At 35.7% G+C, this 23,328-nt stretch overlaps 1 protein-coding gene across 1 annotated transcript in view; it reads right to left on the bottom strand.

Moving 5' to 3' along the window:
• LOC139703066 (zinc finger protein 420-like) overlaps nt 1-18,155 on the bottom strand; it is a 119,350-nt gene extending 101,195 nt beyond the window's left edge. Inside the window, 3 exon segments of the mRNA XM_071605980.1 lie at nt 4,907-5,367; nt 11,423-11,544; nt 18,114-18,155. Of these exon segments, the coding sequence (XP_071462081.1) occupies nt 4,907-5,367; nt 11,423-11,544; nt 18,114-18,155 (625 nt within the window).
• Between the last annotated feature and the right edge of the window lie 5,173 nt (nt 18,156-23,328).

Genomic DNA, 23,328 nt, shown 5'->3' with positions numbered 1-23,328 from the left:
TTATATAATGTAGAACTAGTATAGAATAAGTTTTATTGGCCAAGCTCTAGAGTGGATGTGCATGAATTTGAATCCAGGCTTTTATATATTTTATATATATTATACTATTTGATGTTGATCTACTGATGGAATATTTCCTATACAAGGCACGTATGTGCTTTAATTAATCTGCAGCTACATATTGAAAAATAACAATCATCAGAAAATCATGCATGTGAAGCTAGATCATTTCATGACCCTTTAGAACATCTATAAGGCAAGATAGTATGAGAAACAATAAAAATGAAACATTCATGAACTTAGGATGCTATTTAAAAATCTGAGGTGAATGTTGGTCCAGAATCTGACTTCCATAACAAGACCCCTACAGCACAAGAATTAAAAACCAATAATCAATAAATGGGATAGATTCAAGCTAAAAAAGCTCGTTCTCAGCAAAAGAAACAATAATGTGAAGAGAGAACCTACAAATTTGTATAAAGTCTTTACCACACATACGTCAGATAAAGCATTAATCTCTAGGGTATATAAAGAGCTCAAAACTTAAAAAACAACAACAACAACAAAACGCAATTAACAAATGGGCCAAGTAACTGAACAGACACTTTACAGAAGAAATATAATCAATTAAAAATACATGAAAAAACGTTCAACACATCTAGCAATTAGGAAGACTTAAATCAAAATTAGTTGAAGATTTTATCTCACTTAAGTCAGAATGGCAATGATTAATAATACAGGCAACAATAAATGTTGGTGAAGATGTGGGGGAAAAGGAACACTCACACATCATTCATGGCACCGACTGCAAATTTGTGCAAACACCATGGAAAGCAGTATGGAAGAGTCCTTGCAAAACCAGAATGGAAACACCATTTGACCCAGCTAACCCTTAAGGGGACTTAAAAACAGCGTACTACAGGGACACAGCCGCATCGATGTTCATTGCAACACAATTCAAAATAGCTAAACCATAGAACCAAACTAGGTGTCCTTAAACAGATGAATGGATAAATAAAATGTGATTATATATATTCCCCCCACCAAGGGAATATTATTTAGCTTTAAAGATTAAGGAAAATATGGCTTTTGGTGGCAAATGTATGGAGTTGGAGAATACCATGCTAAGTGAAATAAGCCAACAAACACACACACACACATCACAAAGGACAAATATTCTCTCTGACAAGTGGATGCTAACTCACAATGGGGGGTGGGGAAGAATAGTTACTTTAGACTAAGTAGAGAGGAGTGCAGGGAGGGGAGGGGATATGGGGATAGGAAGGATAGTAGAATGAATCACACATTACATATAATATATAATATACACGGATGCTAAACCACTCAAGGGTGGGGGAGAGAATAGAAATTCAGTGGATTAGACAAAGTTGGAATGAAAGGAATAAAAGGGAAATAGGAATAGAAATGACAGTAAAATGAATCAGACACAACTTTTCTATGTTCATATGTAAATACACCACAAGTGAAGGTCCACATCATGTATACCTGAAGAATGGAATGCTAACTAAAATGAGTTTTACTCCATGTATGTGTAATATGTCAAAATTTGCTCTACTGTCATATATACCTAAAAAGAGTAAGAAATTTTAAAATGGTAAGGGAAAATTTGTATACAGAGAAGTTTTGTGATTTAAAAACTTTTTAATAAATGCTAATGTCATTAAGATTAAATAAAAGTATAAAAGAGTACCTTGAGCTCATACAAAATAACAATGGTAAATAGAGTTGCCCAAGTCAGTTTGTGCAACTATCTATTATCACAAAACTTTTGATTTGTGACTCTTATTTGTTTTCCAAAGCAGCACAAGAACAGTACTTACAAGTTGAGCATAGAGAAAATATTACACAGCAATGTTATGAATATTATTAATAGTTCTGTGTGCACTCAAAGCATTCTCAATTTCCATTCCCATGCAATAAAAAAATATGCAGTTGAAAGATACACTAGTTACTGATTAGATTACACATACATGTGTTTGTGACATTAAGTATGTGGGTAGCTGCTCAACATGGCAAGTCAGATCCAATAGATAAGGAAGAGAGTGTTTTTTGAGTAATAATATGAAAGCAAGAGAGAAAGCAAAAGTAACAGACACAGGCAAATGTATTGCCAGATGGGGACTCCCCAGTACATAGATTTTCTGTTTGGGTTTCCTAAACAACTTTTCAGGGTCCTGACTGGGAAGTGCTGGGCAGGGCATACCCTCCACAGGTGAGAGTTTGAAGTCTTGTTCTAACTTATATTTAAAGTGTGGCTGAATAAATAAAAGTTAGAAAAAGGAAAGCTTCATTCTAAGAGCTTGCATGACCTAGTGATCCCCTGAAGAACACTCTGTCAAGAACAGGTCAGATACCAGAGGAGGGAGTGATAGCCTTGAGATAACTAAATAAATTGGGGTTCCAATGACTGCGCCACTGAGCCAGATGCATTGAGATATTGGCGTTCTTTAGCTGTTGCATCAAGAATATGCAGACATCATTCAGGCACATAGAAAGGGAAGATCTTTAGTATTTTCCTAACACCTCTAGTACTGAATCTTCCCTCTGGGCCTTATAGTTAAAACTCTCATATGTAAAATGAAGCCAATTTTCTGTGTAAAATAACATGGAGTGGAGATAAGCATGAAACCTAGAGATTTACATTTTGGAATAAAGAATGGTGTGAATATTATTCTCCTAGAACTTATCATTTCAATATTTATTTTCCCAAATAAAGTTAAATGAAATGTTTGTGGATGGTGTTTTGTTCATATACTCACATATGAAGAGAATATTGTGTTTTTACTTTTTGAACAGGACGTGTAGATTAGAGTCTAGAGATTTATTTCAATCAAAATTGTGTTTCTCTCTGTGTGGTGTCATGGGCTCCTGGAGCTGTAAGATCTGAAGAGGGACAGGGTTAGTTTATAGTATCTTATATTTACTGGTTTGCAGAGGGGTCTGGGATACCATGACACATGCTATCTATCATATAATCCAATAAGTATAACAAATATTATATTGTAAGTTATTAAGTAGAACAAAAGGTCTATAAAGCGAAAATATATAATAAAATAAAAAAAAATGTGTGGGCATAAATGTTCCTATAGTATATCTGTTTCTTTTTACAGTCATCATTTTACATGTATCTGGTTACACTTTTCTACTGGGTATCCAAGACTAAAGAGGTGGTCCAATATTGGGATGCTTTTCCTACACTTGAGGTCAGTCTAGTCTCCTCAGTGATGTCATGGAATTCATGAGCAACTGCATGGTTTCTTCAGTCCCTGTGGACCACGTGGTTTCCCCAGGAAACATTGAGACTATTTCCCCCTTCAGCAACCCTCTTTTTTTTTTACCTGAATATGCACGTTGGCTCCTAGTCTCTTGGGTCTTTTTTAACTCCATCATTGGGAGCTTGTATAACTCTCCAGAGTTGTAGATCCCTTAGGGAGTACTGCAACACTACCAGGTGAAATGTTAAAGTTGTAATTCAAACTAGGGATATCTGGGCATTATTTTAGTATTCCTAGGTCCTTCCTGTAACTTAATTTTTGCATAATTACAAACAAAGAGTGTATAATTTACATAAATAATATTCCCCAAATAAAACTTGATTAAACATATGAAATAATTAATGGAGACGTTATAGCATTATTTACCCAAGGGAATGTTTTGCTATATTTGATCCATTAGCAAAGTGAATAGTGGGAGATGTGTGATCTAATAACATCATTAAATGCATGACAAGGTTAACATTAAGAAATTCACACTTTATTTAGTAATAAGTTGCATCCATATTGCAAATATAAGTAAAAATGCTCTGTAAAATGGGCATGGTGGTCCATGCCTATAACCCGAGGGACATGAGAAGCATTGCAAGTTAAAAGCCAGGCTCAATAACTTGGTGAGGCCCTAAACAACTTAGCAAACCCTATCTCTAAATAAGAATGAAAATAAAATCTGGGGATTCAGTTTACTGATTAAGTGTCCCTAAGTTTAAGAACAAAAATAAAAACTAAAAATTTAAATTTCATATAAACCTTAAAAGACTTCTGTAATAATCAACTATGAGAATTATGTTTCCTCCAGTTGTGAAAAATGAGAATATTTAGTAAGTTTTGATTTATAGTAAAATTATATCCTTTTAGGGATGCACTATTCTATACTTGTATTTCCTTATGTATACAATATCACCTCAAGATGTTAAGAAAAGTTTCAGCAAATGTCAAAAGCAATTATCCATTTTCTACATTTAAATGATTTTTTTCCCTCCTAGGTCCCAAATACTTCAAAGGAGGGGCTATAGATAAGAAATTTACTACAAATTTTTATACTTGTCAAGATTTTCTTTGGAAATAGTTTGCTATTATCTAAGGTATATACTTTGGACATATGGTATTCCAAATTTGGTACAGGTATGAGGTAAGAAATTGAAAAATGTCTAAAATTTGAATACACTCTTGGACACATTCTTTGGGTTTCTATATGCTATAAATACTCCAGTGTTTTAAAAATGTTTGATCAATGTCCAAAAGCTTTGCAAAAAATTTTCCACATGTCCACTCACTTGTATGAATTCTGAGGTGCTGCATAAGGTGTGAACAAGTGTTGGAGAATCTGTAACCTATTTTACACTTGTATAATTTCTGTGCTATCATATCTCTGGTGTGAAATAGTGTGGAACTACTGTGAAATAAGGGTTGATGCATCCTTAAAGACACCAATGCAATGATTTCATTGTAAAACTTCTCTCCAGTATAAAATCTATAATGTTTACTAAGATGTGATCTTCAATTTTAAAACCTTTGCCATTCTTCTCATTTATAGGAGTTGTCTCTAGGATGAGTTTTCTGGTGTCGAGTAAGTGATGATTTTTGATTGAAATACCTGCCACATTCTTCACATTTGTAGGGCTTCTCTCCAGTATGAATCCTCTTGTGGCGACTAAGGTGTGAGATGGTATTAAAAGCTTTGCCACATTCTCTACATTTGTAGGGCTTCTCTCCAGTATGAATCCTTTTGTGATAGTTACTGTGTTAGATGCTATTAAAAGCTTTGCCGCATTCTTAACATTTGTGGGGCATCTCTCCAGTATGAATCCTCTTGTGGCAACTCAGTTGTGAGACAGTATTAAAAGCTTTTCCACATTCTGAACATTTGTAGGGCTTCTCTCCAGTATGAATCCTTTTGTGACAATCAAGATATGAGAAGCTATTAAAAGCTTTTCCACATTCTTTACATTTGTAGGGCTTTTCTCCAGTGTGGATTCTCTGGTGCTGAGTAAGTGATGATCTTTGCCTAAAAGTTTTGCCACATTCTTCACATTTGTAGGGCTTCTCTCCAGTATGAATCCTCTTGTGGCAACTAAGATGTGAGATGCTATTAAAAGCTTTGCCACATTCTCAACATTTGCAGGACTTCTCTCCAGTATGAATCCTTTTGTGATAATTATGGTATGAGATGGTATTAAAAGCTTTGCCACATTCTTTACAGTTGTAGGGCTTCTCTCCAGTGTGGATTCACTGGTGCTGTGTAAGTGACGCTTTTTGACTAAAACTCTTGCCACACACTTTACATTTGTAGGGCTTCTCTCCAGTATGAATCCTGTGGTGATTTTTAAGGCTTGGTTTTTGACTAAAAGCTTCACAAAATTGTTTACATATGTGGGACATCTCCCCAGGGTGTGTCCACTGGTGACAAATAAGATTGGAGCTTTTATTTAAAGTTTTGTCACATTCTTTGCATGGCATATCTCCTGTACGAACACTGTGATGTTGAGTAAAGTTTTTGAGTGTGTTGCATTCTTCACATTGGTAGGTCTTCTCTACAGAATAAATTTTTTGGTGTTGAGTAAGATTTGAATAATCTTTTAAGGCTTTGCTACACTTTTTACATTTACAAGTCTTTTCTTCAGTATAAATCCCCTGATGCTTAATAAGTTGTAACCTTTCACTAAACTTTTTTTTTTTTTTTTTTTTTTTTTTTTTTGCTTTCTTTTAAATTTATAGGGTTTATCATTGTCATAGTATCTGCTTTGTTTACAGAATATATGAAAGCACTGTCTTGCTCAACATCTTCTAAACTTATAGTGCTCTCCTTCTCTATAAATTCTCTTGTATTGAGCAAGCTCTGCACTGTGATTAAGAGCCCTTTCACATACCTTACACTTGCATGTTTTGTCTTAACTATGAATATTTAAATGAGTACTAAAGCAAGACTTTCACCCATTTTTAATTTTGGTAAATTTTCTTGAGAAAATGACTAGGAGTTTCTCTATATTCATAATTTTATCACCAATGTAAATATCCTGGTTATTACTCAGGGTAGAGACATGGCTAATGGTGTTACTTTATAGCATTATATATATATAGTGCACTTTCCAGAAATCTGAATCAGAATTGTCATTGAGCAATAGTGGGGAAGTAGGAACTTTTCTACAATTCTTAATATTGTCTACTTGGGCACAAGGATAAATTACTGTTTTCTTGCAGAAAAAATGTACATTTTGTAAAGAAACTCTCAATAGTATCACTTTTAAAAATCTGTCTTAAATATCTTCTCTGTGCAAATGTTTGACTGGAAGTTTAACTTATAATTGGCCAAGATAAAAACTGATGCATGGACCATATTTCTTTTCAAATTTTCCACATTTCCTTTCAGAGGAAATATAGTCTTTAAAATGGCTGTGGATATATTCTTAAAAACATAAAAATCTTGGGCTGGGGATGTGGTTCAAGTGGTAGTGCACTCTCCTGGCATGCGTGCGGCCCAGGTTCGATCCTCAGCACCACATAAAAAACAAAGATGTTGTATCTGCCGAAAACTAAAAAAATAAATATTAAAATTCTCTCTCTCTCTCTCTCTCTCTCTCTCTCTCTCTCTCTCTCTCTCTTTAAAAAAACATAAAAATCTCCTCAAAAGTAAGAGGAATAAATTGAATTTTTTTCAGACATTAATTGTTCCTGGTGTCTTTTGACCATACAATTTTTATCATTAATAGGGACTACTAATTGGTGTTGTCTATTGTAATATGATTTTTGAACTTTACTCTCACCTATATCTCCCCATTGTTTTCTTAGTTGTAAATAGTCAAGGTCAGATTTTCCATATCTTCCCTCTCTCTCTTTTATTCCCTGCTCTGGTAAAATTTCCCAAGGATGATGAGAAGTCATGGCTGAAATAAATAAAAATAACAATCATGTTTACTTACTCTACTGGGCTGAGTATATTTTGCAAACATAGGAAATTACAGCAAAAAAGGAATATTAGCAGGGGAATGGATTATTAAATCCAAGTCCATCATTACTGCAGAAATATATAAATATTCAAATAAAAATGTACACAGAAAATTACCTTGAGAACTTTCCAAATCATCTTAGTGTTCACAGTAGCCAAGATGAGTACCTTACTATGGAGAGTAATATAGTAGAGGAAGATAAATTGTGTTACACAGCCTTTTCTCCTTTACAATATATTTCAAAAATCTACCAACTTTCTTCTGTTTCATTAAAAAAATAAAAGTATGAAACATGTAAATATTTGGGGACTGTTCAAAAAGGGGTTCCTGCTTACCAACAACAACAACAAAAAAAAAAAAAAAATGGCTAAATCAACTTTTATGAATTACTCAAAGGGAATAGCAAATTATCATTTCAAAGATGTTTACTGAAGTAAACCAACACACAAAAAGATAGAATAAAAGTTAGTCAAGAATTGTTAATAGTAATAAGCAGAAAATATGTGTTTAAAGTCTTTCTTTAGAAAATGTCTGAAAGAGACAGGGGTGGTTGTACACAGCAACATAGGAGGTTGAGCCAGAGAATCAAAATTTCAAGGCCAGTCAAAGTAAAAAATGCAAAGTGCTAAATCACCTTTAAGTTCTATTTCCGGTACTAATAAACACATCTAAGAAAATATGAAAAATAAAACTTCCAAGTAGCTCAATTATCTCCAAGTTGCAGGTTTTAATCCAAGTTTTAAAACTCATAATATTGAGAGCATCCAAGAGAAAAGCATGGGTCACCTAGAAATGTGTAACTACATATTTGTGAAATCCTTAGTCGAAACTTCACAACACAGAAAGGAATTCAGGGCTACTTTCAAGGGATGAAAGAATAAAATTATCAACCAAGACATAATATTCACAGCTACCATCTTTCAAAAGAGAAGGAAAATTAAGACTTTAAAGATATAGAAATGCACACACTACTCATCAACACTAGATCTGTTATCCACAAAGTATGAAATGTAATCCTTCTTACTAAAATGTAAGTGTGCAGAGCAACACAAGTTATATGAAATTCTAAATATTTCTTGGCACAAACAAGTCTACTTTATTTTAATGATGGGTCTCAAAACATGTAATTTTGAATAGAATTTGAAAGACAAAATCATAAAAACAAAACTGTTAATAGGCATATATACCTGTAACAATCATATAATTTTGAAAGGACACATAAATATATTCAATTTTTAATAAAGTGAAGTCAAGTTAATACTCATACAAAGTATGAGTAGGAGATTCTTCATTTATAGACTTTTTTTTTGGTTGGCAAATGTAAGATTACAAAATCTGATCAAAGCAACCTTGGCTATCTGAATTAACTCTAAAAATTACAACTGTAAGTAGTCCACAGGATACTCTAAGTCTAAGGACACACACATGCTGAAAGCAAAGGGTTATTAGAATGACACATACAAAAGTGACTGAACAAAACCTGGGCTGTCTAAATTATAGTACACAAAACATAGTTTAAGACAGTTACAGGACATAGAAGACATTTTAAATTTAAAAAAAAACCTTTAAGAGGCAAAATAGAGAAAAGGAACCTTTCCCTAGTTTCTGAATTAAGAGTAAATACATTTGCAATGAACATCCTACTCCCCAAACACACAAAGAAAACACTGAGAGAGTTGAATGAAAACCAAGAATCACTGTCATCCTAGGAGACATCAATCCCCACTTACCGAAAAGGGAAATACAGTGAAGCAAAATGGTAATTGCAAAGCATAAGAATTTGAAAATATTTTGAAACTATTGTTGACTTATAGAATTCCTGTTCTTAATCACAAATGGGATATTATGCTGGATAGACCAATTTTATGTATTAAAACAAAGGTTAATAAATATTTAATGATAGTTATTTTGTAACTAACAGGGAATAAAAATTTGAAGTCAAAAGTGATAGGGATGTTCAAAACTCAAAAAATATGTGTCAGTTGATTGAACACTCTTGGGCATGCTGTTTTTCAAGAATTGAAAGATTACTTTAAGTAGTATAAACATCTTTTAATTTTAGAGGCTCCAGGTAATATTCAAACTCCCATTGTTAAATTTTTTTGCAGAGAAATGTGTCCTTTAAACTGTATGAATATCCCCCAAAATGCAAATAAAATTAGAGAAATATTTCCCTGCTAAAAAATATACTAAAGTTACAGCATTCAATTATAAATGTAGACATGGAGTCAGGTAGACAGAGTTCTGAGTGAGTGTCATAATAAGCCCTCACATCAATAGCAATTATAAACATTGCACACCAGTGTTGTTACAATGTTATTCACCAGAGCCATTATGGGGGATGCAAAGCAAATATCCCTTGAAAAGAACAAATGAGCCAATTTAGAATATAAAACTATAGAACTTTGAAGTGAAAGAATTTATTCTAATTACATATCTTACAAAATGTATGTACACTAGTTTAACTGAAATATGTCACAGAAAGAGTACTGCAGAATTATATGAATAGGACATCTATAAACTAAAAAAGAAGATTTCTGAAAAAAAGGGAATGGTTTTGTGATGGGGAGACAGAAATGAGCCCTTGCTTCCTAGGAACTGATTTTTTTTTGAGATGTAAATTTTTAGAGATACATTGCATAACAGTTTGAATTAATGTTACTGAATATTTAAAATTTTGGAGACAGTAAGTTTTATTTTGTGGTTTTGATTATAATGAAAATTAAAAAAAAAAACACATAAAAGATAACTGCAACATTTTTCAAACTACATTTAAAATAATGTGGTCTTTGTTTTATAAATAATAACAAACTCATCAGTATACAAATGATGGGCATGCATGTAATCTCAGCTACTAGGAAGTCTGAGGCAGGGGAATTGCAAATTCAAGACATCCTCAATAACTTAGTGAGAATCTCTCTACAACTATGAGTGAAAATGAGCTTGGGGTGTAGTTTAGCATTAGAGTATCACTGCCATCAATCCCCATTACATTTACATATAGAAAACTTCAATTTCCACGTACATGGGCAGAATGAAAAGCCAATCAAGATAAAATACAAAAGTCATAGACAAAAGAGGCTTAATATTTATACAAGCAAAAGCACATATAACATTTTCGGCAATTCAAACAAGAGTCATGCATATCTTAATTTGTGAAGCAATTAACTTATATGAGGAATCCCAGTGTATAACATGGATCCTACTGTACACAATGAAAAAATAAGAAAAAACCAACCAACCAAACTGTAAATAACCAGAGATGTATTATTTTACAAATCCTCTTATTCAACTACAACTTACACCATCTCTCAAAAGAGCAGTCTTTGTCCATCTTGACTTTCATTCCATGGAAGATAATTTCACAGAAAATCCATTACACATATTTAGAAAGAACTCTGATAAGGAAGTTTTAGTGAAAAAAAATGTACAAATAAGATTAGAGAAACTGACTTATGATAGTAATGTATTACAATGGGCTGACCTAGAGATCTCCATAAATGTACAAAACTTTCCTGCAAATACTGGAAAAGGGGCTGGAGTTGTAGAGTAGTGGTAGAGCACTTGCCTAGCACATATAAGGCCCTGGGTTCGATCCTCAGCACCACATATGAATAAATGGGAAATTCATTAACAACTAAAAAATATTTTAAAAGTTATGGAAGAGCCGTCAGATAATATTGACACTAACATGGTAAGGGGAGGTTTTTCTTGTTAATTTGAATGTATGGAGACATTACTGGAAGAAAAGCAGGAGCCTAGATAATTTTAAAGCACAAAACACAGAACAGGTTCTTCTATGATAATAAGAGAAAGAAATGAAAGCTTCTCAAAAATGTTTTCTGCTGTATAGCATCTCAATCAACCTTTTTGAATTTAGGCTTCCTCCTCTACCTCAACTATGTCCTCTGCTATATGTGGGTCACAATATTTGACATCACTGCATTCCTCTAAGTCAACCATATGAGAAGTGAAGAATATATATCATGCCAACAAAGGAAAACATTAAGGATAAAAAGAAACATTAACATTTCCTTGTCAGCACCAAGAACTACCCCATCTTTTTTATTGAAAGCATGAATCTGAAACTCATTCTTATGGTGAAGTTCCCAAAAGATATACTTCAAGGGAAAAAAAATTGAATAATGATAATTAGGAATTTTGAAAGAAAGTTATGCTCACCCACAAAGACCAGGTTGCTGCAGGTCTATATAAATTCTATATAAATTCTGCTGAGCAGGATCCAGGCATTCCCATTCCTCCTCAGAGAAATCAATGGCCACATCCTCGAATGTCAATGGCTCCTGAAATAAAAATTGTTAGATCAATAGAACATGGACCAAACCATTATTCAGTTTTTAATTTGAATTAAGAGTTAGTAGAACTGATTGTCGTGTAGGAGAGTGACTTTAATTATGTAATAAGATACTTTCCATTATCTAATTCAGAGGAAAATACATAAGTCCAAAAACAGTATGTATATTCCACATCAGAGTGAAGTGAAGGATATATACCATAATCCAAGCACTAAATAAAAGCCCAACTCCTAACTCTTCTGCCATCAGTGAATGAAATTTAGGGGACATTCCAGATGCTTATAAGACTTGTCAGAGATATTCTCATAAGGTGATTGTGCCCAAGGGAGAGAAAAAGAGTGGTAAAAAAGCTTTTGAAAAAAGTCTGGTAGTTATTCTCTCTGCTTTGTATCTATGAGATAGATTGAGCTCCTGAATATAATTAGTTTCAGGTATGATCCATGACACACTCCCAATGTGTAAAATATTCATAAAATATTAATGTTTGGAGACGTGTAAAGTGACACTTCCACCTCACGAAAAGACAGACTTGAAATATTTCAAGTTCTATAAGCAGTTCAATGAGTGAATAAATTTGGTACAATAGAGGCCCAGACAGCAGCACATATGTGTTCAAAAGTCTGAGACAAAGAAGTGGTTAATAAAAAATACCTTTTAATATAATTATAATAGAAAAAAAATGGTAACAATAGGTTACTTAAAACTCATGTAACCAAAGATATATAATCAAGGAAAATGATGGTTTTGAGAAACACATAATAAAATTATTACTCATAAAAGAGGCACAGGACTGTCATCATCTCTGTGTGCAAAAGGAAGATGAGATTAGTAAGACACACCAGAAGTGTTCACACGGGTTTTCCACGTGTGGATGGATCCTAATTAAACATAGCTACTTTATTGCAAGAATTACCTTGACACACAGCATAACCACCCCATCTACACAAATAACCAATTAAAAATCTTCAATAGCAAATTATTTAAATATTTGAGCCAATTGGAATTGTATGGTATCAAGTTTCATGAAAGGAACAATAGCAAGACAAATCAGGTTAGTAGATGATTATAGTCACTGTTCACAAAATGCAAAAAAATAAAAATCCTGACATGTTAGAATAAATATATTTTCCAAACTGTGGAGCACCCTCACTGCAACACTGTAGCCTTTTGTGACTCATCCCTAAGCAGTGAATGAGGCAATCCTGGGCAGCTAAGAAAATAATTCTGTAAAGACTATACACCTCGGATCCCTTTTGCAAAGAAAGGAAATGGTTAGTCTTCCAGAGTCACAATTCTCCCCAGTTAACAGACACATAGTTGGAGTCAGTTTAAAATCCTCACCTACAATGTCCTTTAAAATTTATTTTTCTAAAAGAAAACGTGTGAATTTGTGGAAAATCAAATTGGGGTTGTGGCTCGGTGGCAGAGCACTTGCCTAGCATGCGTGAGGCACCAGGTCTGATCCTCAGCACCACATATAAATAAAGAATAAACGTACATCAACAACTAAAAAATACTTTTTAAAAAATAACATATTTTTGATACTTTGGCAAAAATGTCACTAGTTCAGGTCTCAAACTTCCAGTCTTTCACATAATTCTGATGCCACTTATAAGTCCCAGAATGTCATCTACACTGCTGATCAACTTTCTGTAAATTGGGGGGCCCTACAATTATCCAACATAGAAAGGAGCATTCAATATTAAGATATTAGTTACCTAAAACTCTAATAAATGAATTAAACACAACCACAATAAAATCCTATCAACCTGTTGCACAAATATAAAAAATTGCTTCTAAAGGCTATGTGGAGAAGGCAGGCATACAGAGTGGTCAACGATTCTGTAGAATAAGTTGACAGGAGTGAAATATATTATTCTGAGATTTACTATGAACTTACAGTAACCCAAAAGGTGAGATATGAGGCAAGGAGTATACAAACAGATTAGTAAAAGAGAACTGAAAACCTAGAAATAAACTCAAAAAACACACAAGAGAAGTCATGACTTCACTGGAGATGATACGAACTTTTTAATGAATTATGAACATCTTGGCATCTGTATGCAAAGAAATGAATTAGACACAGAAATTACAACTAAGATATCATCTCACTCCAGTCACAATGGCAGCTATTATGAAGACAAACAACAATACTGTTGGTGAGGATGTGGGGAAACATGCACACTCATACATTGCTGGTGGGAATGCAAATTGGTGTAGCCAATATGGAAAGCAGTAAGATTCCTTGGAAAGTTGGGAATGGAACAACCATTTGACCTAGCTATCCCTCTTCTAGGACTGTATCCAAAGGACATAAAAACAGCACACTTCAGGGACCACAGCCACATCAATGTTTATAGCAGCACAATTCACAATAGCTAAACTGTGGTACCAACCTAGATGCCCTTCAGTGGATGCATCAATAAAGAAAATGTGGTACATATACACCATGGAATATTACTCAGCAGTAAAAAAATAAAATCATGATATTTTCAGGTAAATGGATGGAGTTAGAGAAGATAATGCTAAGTGAAGTTAGTCAATCCCAAAAAGACAAATGCTAAAACTTTTCTCTGATATAAAGAGGGAAATTCATAGTGGGGATGGAAAGGAGCATGGGAGAAATAGATGAAGTTTAGATAGGGAAGAGGGTGGGAGGGGAACAGAGGAGATAAGGAAGTAGGAAAGACTGTGGAATGAGATGGACATCATTATCCTTAGTACATGTATTAAAACAAATGATATGATTCTACTTTGTGTACAACCAGAGACATGGAAAAAAATGTGCTCTATTAGTATAATATTAGCTGAATTGCATTCTGCGTGATATATCAAATTAGAATAAATAAAATTTAAAAAACTAATTTCTTTTAATCAGTATAAAAAAAATTGAAGAAAATTACAACTGGGTACTTGCACAAGCAAGGCAACTTCCACATCCCTAGCACAAATGTACTAGGGAGCCACATCCCTAGCACAAATGTACCTCAATAACATTGGTTATTTTTTTTGAAAGACTTTCTATTGTCCGTCCTTCATGTCCATTGTTTGTCCCTCCTTCTCATATTCATTGTTTTATACCATTTATTATTATTAATATGATATTTTCTCCTATCTTAAGTAACACTATACTATTATTATTAGTTTCTTTACACAAGCTAAGAACTCCAAGTGGTTGCCCACAACCTTATTCTGTTTTACTCCTATTTTTTGTAGATTTGCCTGTGTGTCAAACCCAAACCTCATTTCCGTGCTGATCAGTGTCATCAATCTCAGCAGGCATTCAGTCCCAGGGGCTTTCTAGTCTCCATACTCTTGTATTAGCCTAGAGTGGATATCCCTCATCCCCACTAGGACATCAGCCCTGCATTTGTACCTACCACACCTAGATACAAGATAGGGCTGGGAAGAAAAAACAGAGAAACAACCCAAGGACAGTAAGTGCTGTGAGAAAAGAGTAAGGTTGCCCATCTATAGGAGCAAACCAAACCCTGGGACACAAGTGGCACATGCAGACACCTGCATGCTATTTTCAGATTTCCCTTAAGAATATCACACATATGTGCTCATGAAAATATCCAATTTACACAATCATTGAAATTTTTTTGTACCAGGAATTGAACCCAGCACTTTTCTATTGAGGCACAACCCCAGCTTTTTAAAATATTTTACTTGGAGATAGGATCTTGTTAAGTTGCTTAGGACACCACTCAACTGCTGAGGCTGGCTTTGAACTCACAATCCTCCTGCCTCACTGGAATCACAGGTGTGAGTCATCAAACTCAGTTATCATCTTTCAGTTTGATCACTGTATTACCACCTCCACTCTTTCAAAATCCAGTGCCAACAGATTTGCCACCATTTTTTATCCAAGTTCCTGAAATCATGTGAAACTGATTATATGTGCCCACATTTACCTTTCTGTTACAAAAATTAGCTGTCATTTTAGAAGAAAAAACTGGCCTGTAGTTAAAGCACAGTATTCAAAAATGGACATAACAAATATCTATGAGATACTTTAACAATATCTAATTACACTTCATTTTCACCTCTTGATGAAACTGTCTCCAAAATAGATCATATCTAAGGTCACAAATGACTTGCTAACAAATATGAACATGGAGACTTCATGCTTTGTATGTTATCAGGCCATTGTAGCCTGAAAGAAGAAATCAACTGAAGGAAAAATGCAAAATAATACAAAAAAGTCAGTCTTATTAAAAACACAAAGGCAAACTATTCCCCAAATCAGTACAAGGGAAGAATAAAGATCAGAAATAAAATTAAGAAAATGGAGAATGAAAGAATAATGCAAATGACGGAAGAAACAGTTTGTTCTTTGAAATGAATAAAATGAAAAAAAAAAAAAAGCCCTTAGACAAGCAAATCAAAAAGAAGGTTGAATTTTTAAAACCAGAGGGAAAAGAGGAGCTCTTACCAAAGAAACCAATGTAATTCAGAAAATTATCAGGGACTATTGTCAAATATTCCAGGGACTACTGGAATATTGAAGTGCATTGGAAAATCTATAAGAAATGATTAAATGCATAAGTGTATATAATCCACCAAAATTGAAGCAAGTAGATTGACAAACCCAAAATAAAAATAAAAAGTGGGACTGGTGTTATGGCTCAGTGGTAGAGCACTTGCCTAGCATATGTGAGGCCTTAGGTTCAATCCTCAGCAACACATTAAAAAATGAATTTTAAAAATAATAAAGGTCTTTCACCGATAGCACAAAAATTAAAACCAAGAATCAACAAGTGGGATAGATTCATCCTAATGATTTTTTTTTTCCTCAGCAAAAGAAATAATCTGAGGTGAACAGGGAGCCTACATCCTGGGAACAGTTTTTTTTTTTTTTTTTTTTTACCTCTCACACATCATATAGAGCTCTACTCTCTAGTGTATATATAAAGAGCTCAACAAGATAATTACCAAAACAAAAATAAATAAATAAATAAATAAATAAATAAATGGGCCAAGGACCTGAACAGACATTTCTAAGAGGATATACAATCAATCAATATATGGAAAAATGCTCATTATCTCTAGCAATCAGATAAATGCAAATCAACACCATCTAAGGTACCATCTCACTCCAGTCAGAATGCTAGCTATTATGAAGACAAAGAGTAAGTGTTGGTGAGGATGTGAGGAAAAGTTACACTCATACATTACTGGTGGGATTGCAAACTAGTGTGGCCAATTTGGAAAGCAGTATGGATATTTTTTGGAAAATTGGAAATGGAACCACCATTTGACCCAGCTATCCCTCTTCTTGGACTATACCTAAAGGACCTAAAAAGAGCATACTACAGGACCACAGCCACATCAATGTTTATAACAGCACAATTCACAATAGCTAAACTGTAGAACCCAACTAGTTGTCCTTCAGGGTATGAATGGATAAAAAAGTGGCATTTATACACAATGAAATATTACTCGGCACTAAAAAAGAACAAAATCATGGTGTTTGCAGGTAAATGGATGACATTGAAGATAATGGTAAGTGAAGTTAGCCAAACCCCCCCCCCTAAAAAAAAAAAAAAATGCCAAATGTTTTCTCTGATATAATGGGGGTGACTCAAATTTGGTTGGGGGGGAAGATTATCTCTAGTTAGGGAATAGTGATGGGAGGGAAAGGGAGGGAGAAGGGGAATAGCAAGGATGGTGGATGGTCATGGTCATCATTATACAAAATGCATGTATGAAGATTTGAATTTGATGTCAGCATACCTTATATGCAAACAGAGATATGACAAATTGTGTTATAAATGTGTATTAAGAATTGTAATGCAAAAAAAAATCAAGAGCTCATGTATAATGGCATAATTTGCTATGAACATACTTTATATACAGAGTTATGGAAAACTGTGTGGTGAATGGATAATTATGTAATACATTCCACTATTGTCATGTAGAAAATAAATAACAAAGGTCCTCCTAAAGAGACCTACAGGATTTCCTTCAGTTGATTATTGACAAAGGTTCCAAAGTATGGAGAGAAGAAATCCTCTTTAAGAAGTTATGCTGGGAAAATGGAATATTCATAGGTCAATGTCAACTGGATTGAAGACCAGAGAATACACCACAGAACTTTAAAATTGATAATATAAAACCTAAGGGAAGCACTGGAGTGGGCAGTTGTGGGGAGCCACTCTGAGCTCCTGTAGCCTCTTCACTTGGCCCTGAGCCCAGGGTATTCTGGTTTGGCTTTGCAAGCGATTTGGTGGCTCCTCCCACTTAATGCATTATGCAGAACAGGGACCTCAGTTTTTGCTGTCCAGGGAGGCTGCTCTGGTGGCCCTGGAGTTGGGCATCACCCATTGGGCCTGGACAGCCCACCTCCTACCTTAAGTGGCCAAAGAAAATTCTATGGAAAAACCTTTGCTGTTCCCCCATGTAAATAAACCAAACCTGGGTTCTCATGCTCTCCTTCCAGTGTGGAAACTTGACCCCTAAGACCCGTCCCATCTCCACTTTCTACAGTAACTTCCTGTGTCATGTGGCTTTGATGCCTTCCTTTGCTTAGCTTTATCTTACAGCCACCTCACTCCACGCAGGGGAACACAGATGCCACTGCCAGTGAGGGCCATGGTGAGAGGCAGTGACCATCTAAAAAATACTCATAGCACAGCAAATAATATCAAGGACCAATACTGCTTATGGCTATGCACAGCAAAGGGGAAAATAACAGCATAAAGAGACAACATACTGAAAGAGAATTTTTTGTCATTTACTATTCTAACAAATGATTAATATATGAAATATCTATATCTATATATCTGAAATATCTCTCTCTCTGAAATCTCTCACTCTCTGAAATCTCTCTCTCTGAAATCTTTCTCTCTCTCTCTCTCTCTCTCTCTCTCTCTCTCTGAAATCTCTCTCTGAAATCCCTCTATCTTCCCCTCTCGGAAATCTCCCTCTGAAATCTATCTATCTATCTCTCTCTGAAATCTCTCCCTCTCTGTCTGAAATCTCTCCCTCTCTGAAATCTCTCTCTGAAATATATCTATCTCTCTCTGAAATGTGTCTCTCTCTGAACTCTCTCTCTCTCTGTCTCTCTGAAATCTCTCTCACTCTCTCTGAAGTATCTCCCTCTCTCTTAAATCTCTCTCCCTCTCTCTGAAGCATCTCCCTCCCTCTCTCTGAAGTATCTCCCTCCCTCTCTCTGAAGTATCTCCCTCCCTTTCTCTGAAATCTCTCTCCCTCTCTCTCCCTCTCTCTGAAACCTCTCTCCCTCTCTCTCCCTCTCTCTCCCTCTCCCTCTATCTCTGTCCCTCTGTCTCTGTTTCTCTCACATTCTCTCTGTCTCTCTGTCTCTCTCACACTCTTTCTGTCTCTGTCTCTCACACAATCTGTCTCTCTCACACTCTCTCTGTCTCTCACTCTCTCTGTCTCTCTCACACACTCTCTCACTCTATCTCTCTCTCACACACTCTGTCTCTCTCTGTGTCTCTCTTTCACTCTCTCTTTCTCTCTCTCACACTCTCTGTATCACTCTCTGTCACTCTCTCTGTCACACTCTCACTCTCTCTCACACACTCTCAGTCTCTCACTTTCTCACTCACTCTCGGTCTCTCTCTTACACTCTCACTCTGTCTCTCTGTCTCTCTTTCACACTCTCACACACACTCTCTGTATGTCTCTGTCTCTCTGTCTCTGTCTGTCTCTGTCTCTGTCTGTCTCTGTCTTTCTGTCTCTCTCACACTCTCTATCTCTCTGTCTCTCTCTGTCTCTCTCCATCTCTGTCTCTCTCTGTGTGTGTCTTTATGTCTCTGTGTCTATCTCTGTCTCTGTCACACTCTCACTCTCTATCTCTGTCACACACATTCTCTCACTTTCTGTCTCTGTCTCTGTCACACTATCTCTGTCTCTGTCTGTCACACTCACACTCACACTCTCTCTGTCTCTGTCTCTGTCACACTCACATTCTCTCTCTGTCTCTGTCACACTAACACTCTCTGCCTCTGTCTCTATCACACTCACACTCTGTCACACTCACATTCTCTCTGTATCTGTCTCTCACTCTCTCTCTCTTATACTCTGTCTCTGTCTCTCATTCTCTGTCTCTGTCTCTCTCACACTGTCTCTGTCTCACTCTCTGTCTCTGTCTCACAATCTCTCTGTATCTCTCTCTGTCACACTCTCTCTGTCTCTGTCTTTGTCTCTCTGTCACTCTCTCTGTCTCACTCTCTGTCACTCTCTCTCTCTCTCTAACTTTCTGGCTCTCTCTCTGTCACTCTCTCTCTGTATCTCTCTGTCACTCTCTGTCACTCTGTCTCTCACATTCTCTCTCTGTCTCTCACACTCTCTGTTTCTGTCTCTCTGTCTCTCACACTATCTGTCTCTCTCTGTGTCTCTCACACACTCTGTCTCTCTCTGTGTCTCTCACACTCTCTCTATATCTCTGTCACTCTCTCTGTCTCTCTCACTCTCTCTGTGTCTCTCTCTGTCACTCTCTCTGTCTCTCTAACTTTCTGTTTCTCTCTCTGTCACTCTCTCTCTGTCTCTCTCTGTCACTCTGTCTCTCTGTCTCTCTCTGTCTCTCACACTCTCTGTCTCTCTCTGTGTCTCTCACACTCTGTCTCTCCCTGTCTCTAACTCTCTCTGTCTCTTACACTCCATCTCTCTCTGCTCTCACACTCTGTCTCTGCCTCACACTCTGTCTCTGCCTCTATCTCACATTCTGTGTCTCTCTCACACTCTGTCTCTGCCTCACACTCTCTCTCTGTCTCACACTGTCTCTGTCTCTCTCTGTCTCACACTCTCTCTCTCACACTCTATCTCTGTCTCTCTCACACTATCTCTCTCTGAAATGTCTCTCTCTCCAATTTCTCTCTCTTTGTCTCTCTCTCCAATTTCTGTCTCTCTGTGTGTCAAATCTCTGTGTCTTTCTCTCAAATCTCTCTCTCTTTCTCTCTCTCTCTCTCTCTGAAATGTCTCCCTCTCTGAAAATATCTCTCAGTCTGTCTCTGAAATATCTCTCACTCTGTTTCTCTGAAATGTTTCCCTCTGAAATGTCTCTGTCTCTCTCATTTCTCTATCTAATATCTGGCTCTCTGTCAAATCTGTCTCACTCTCAAATATCTCTGTCTCTCTCTGTCTCTCTCACATCTCTGACTCTCTCTCATCTCTCTGTCTCTCAGATATCTCTCTCTCTCTTTCTCTCTCTCTCTCAAAGCTCCATTTCTCACTCTTTCTCTTTCTCAAATAGCTCTATCTGTCTCTCTGACACACACTCACACACTCTGACTCACACACTCTCTCACACACTCTGAAATGTCTATATTTAAGAAATCAACATGAAAATAAAATACAAATTAACCCATTCAACACTTGGGCCAAACAAACAAACAAACAAACAGAAGCTTCTCAAAGAAGTTAAAATGGCCAACAATTTTGTGAAAATATTTCAACATCTTTAGGCATCTCAGAAATGCAAATCAACTCTCTCCTGAGAATTTGCCTCAGTGTAGTCAGAACAGCCATCATTTAGAGTAAAAACCACCACAAGTGCTGGCAAGAATGTAGGGAAAAGGAAACCCTTATATAATGTGTGTGGGAGTGAACTGGTACAGCCAGAATGGAAATCACTATGTGATTTTCTTAGAAAACTAGAAACTGAAATTATATGATACAACTAATCTATGAGATCACTCCTCAGTATATATTTCAAACAATTAAAGACACCACAGACTAACCATTCCCATGTTTACTACCACATGATTTATAATGGCTAAGTTATGAGATCTAGCCAGAAGTGCATTAACTGATGAAGGGATAAAGAAAATGTGTTATCCATACACAATGGAGATTTATCCAACCACAAAGAGCAAAGTCAACTGTTTGCAAGAAAATGGATGCAATTTGGGAGCAGTATGTTAACTCCAATAAGCCAGACTTACAACAATTAGTGTTGTATGTTTAATCTCATAGGTGGAAAGAATAGAAAAGAAAAAAGGCATCTTTAGAAAATAGAAGATAAAACATTAAGATAAAGGAAGGGAATCAGTGAGGGCCAAGAGATACTGAGGAGTGAAATTAATCTCAATGTAATGTGCTTCTAAGAACATGCTGCAATTGAAACTACCACATTGCATAATTAACAGGAAATGGAACAATGTTTACACATTCCACTGACTACTGTTGCTTTTGCCTCGTTTGTGATTTCTATTTCCAGGTGGTAATGCAAAATTGAAAGGCACAAAAACTTGACAGATGGATTGAAGAACCAAGGCACTGGACTTTCCCAATGCCAGAAAATATCACTTTTATTTATTTTTCCTGTCCAGTTCCATAAAGTGCAATTAAATGAGATGGTATTATGGGTAATATATGAGGTTTCCCCAAAAGGTTCTTGTATAAAATTGTGCAAGACTTCTCAGATGTGAAATGGTTAGATTATGAGCACAACAAACAAATCCACTAATATGCATCAACTGGGTGATATAATTAGGAAGATGGGTTGTGTCTGAAGGAAGTAGTTTCCTTTGGTCTCCCTTTGGAGTTTATGTAAAGTCCCTGTTTAATGGCATCCTCTCTTGGCTCTGTGGCAGTCATGTTCTCAGCAGATTTCCCTTGTCACGCCCTTCCATCCTGATGCTCATGCTCAACTGTGACCCAAAGCTATTGTGTTAGTGACCGGAATGAACCTCTAAAACCATCATGAGCCAAAATAAAATTTTCCTCCCTTCAAGTTGTTCTTCTCAAGTTCTTTGGTCACAGTGATTCAAAGCTACCTCAAAGCAGGGGTTCTGAGTAAGAAACTATTTACTTAATTAGTGAAATAAATTTAAAGGGTGAATCTGGCTTCCTGTGAAATGTAATAAATTATATTTACTACATTTGTTATGAAACAAATCATGTTCCAAATGGAGAAAAAATAGGATACAAACTGGAAAATTCTTAGTAGTAACTAGTTTAGGGAGAATGGCACTAATGAGGACCTAAAATAATTTCCACAGTATAGTGGAGGAAAATGTATACTTAAAAATAGTGGTCAGATTCTGAGTTTTGTAGGAGTAGAGAATTTAAAAAAAAAATGCACCTGCACATGAAAATTAAAAAAAATGATTAAAAAAATGTAAATAAATTAAAAATATTTTTTCTTAGCCCATCAGAGGAATGATATCACAAGACAACCTGGCATTTTGATGATAAGGGATTTTTGAAAACAGGCTACATATCTTTGATTTCTCCCTGAAAACTGTATAAACTAATAAAGTTATATCAATATTTTTGAGCCAGTCCAGAAATAAATATTATATATATATATATCTGGGTGAGTAAAACTGAAGTCTTTGAGCCCAGCATGTGTATGTTCCCCATGACCATCCATGCTATTCCTCAGGAATCACAGAACATGTGTCAAGAAAAATGGGGTGATACTTTAAGAATGTTTCCAACGTGGTGCTGATGTTAAGACCACTACTGATTGCTAGATCTATGGAGTAATATCTTACATATTTCCTATAGCATTAAAAAAAATCCTTACCTGCAAAGAAATAGCACCAAACCTAGGCCAAATGACACTTGGAGAAAACTCACTATAGGTGAGGATGTGAGAAAAAGGCCATTGCCTGGATCCCTGCAAACTTCCAATTCCCACCAAATAACCTCAAACTTTAGTGTACAAAACACTGTTTAAAATACACTTCTGCTCGTGGGTCTGGGGTGTTGTTACTCTATAGTTTGTAGTGCTATTGTAGGGTTCCAAGATCCCTCCTTGGTGGGGAAGGACAATATTAACTGATCCAAATATCA

Source organism: Marmota flaviventris, chromosome 20 (assembly GCF_047511675.1).
Source record: "Marmota flaviventris isolate mMarFla1 chromosome 20, mMarFla1.hap1, whole genome shotgun sequence".
In the NCBI taxonomy this organism is placed as follows: Eukaryota; Metazoa; Chordata; class Mammalia; order Rodentia; family Sciuridae; genus Marmota; species Marmota flaviventris.
The sequence above is the reverse complement of the archived record's forward strand: the minus strand, read 5'-3'. Positions and strand labels throughout refer to the sequence as shown.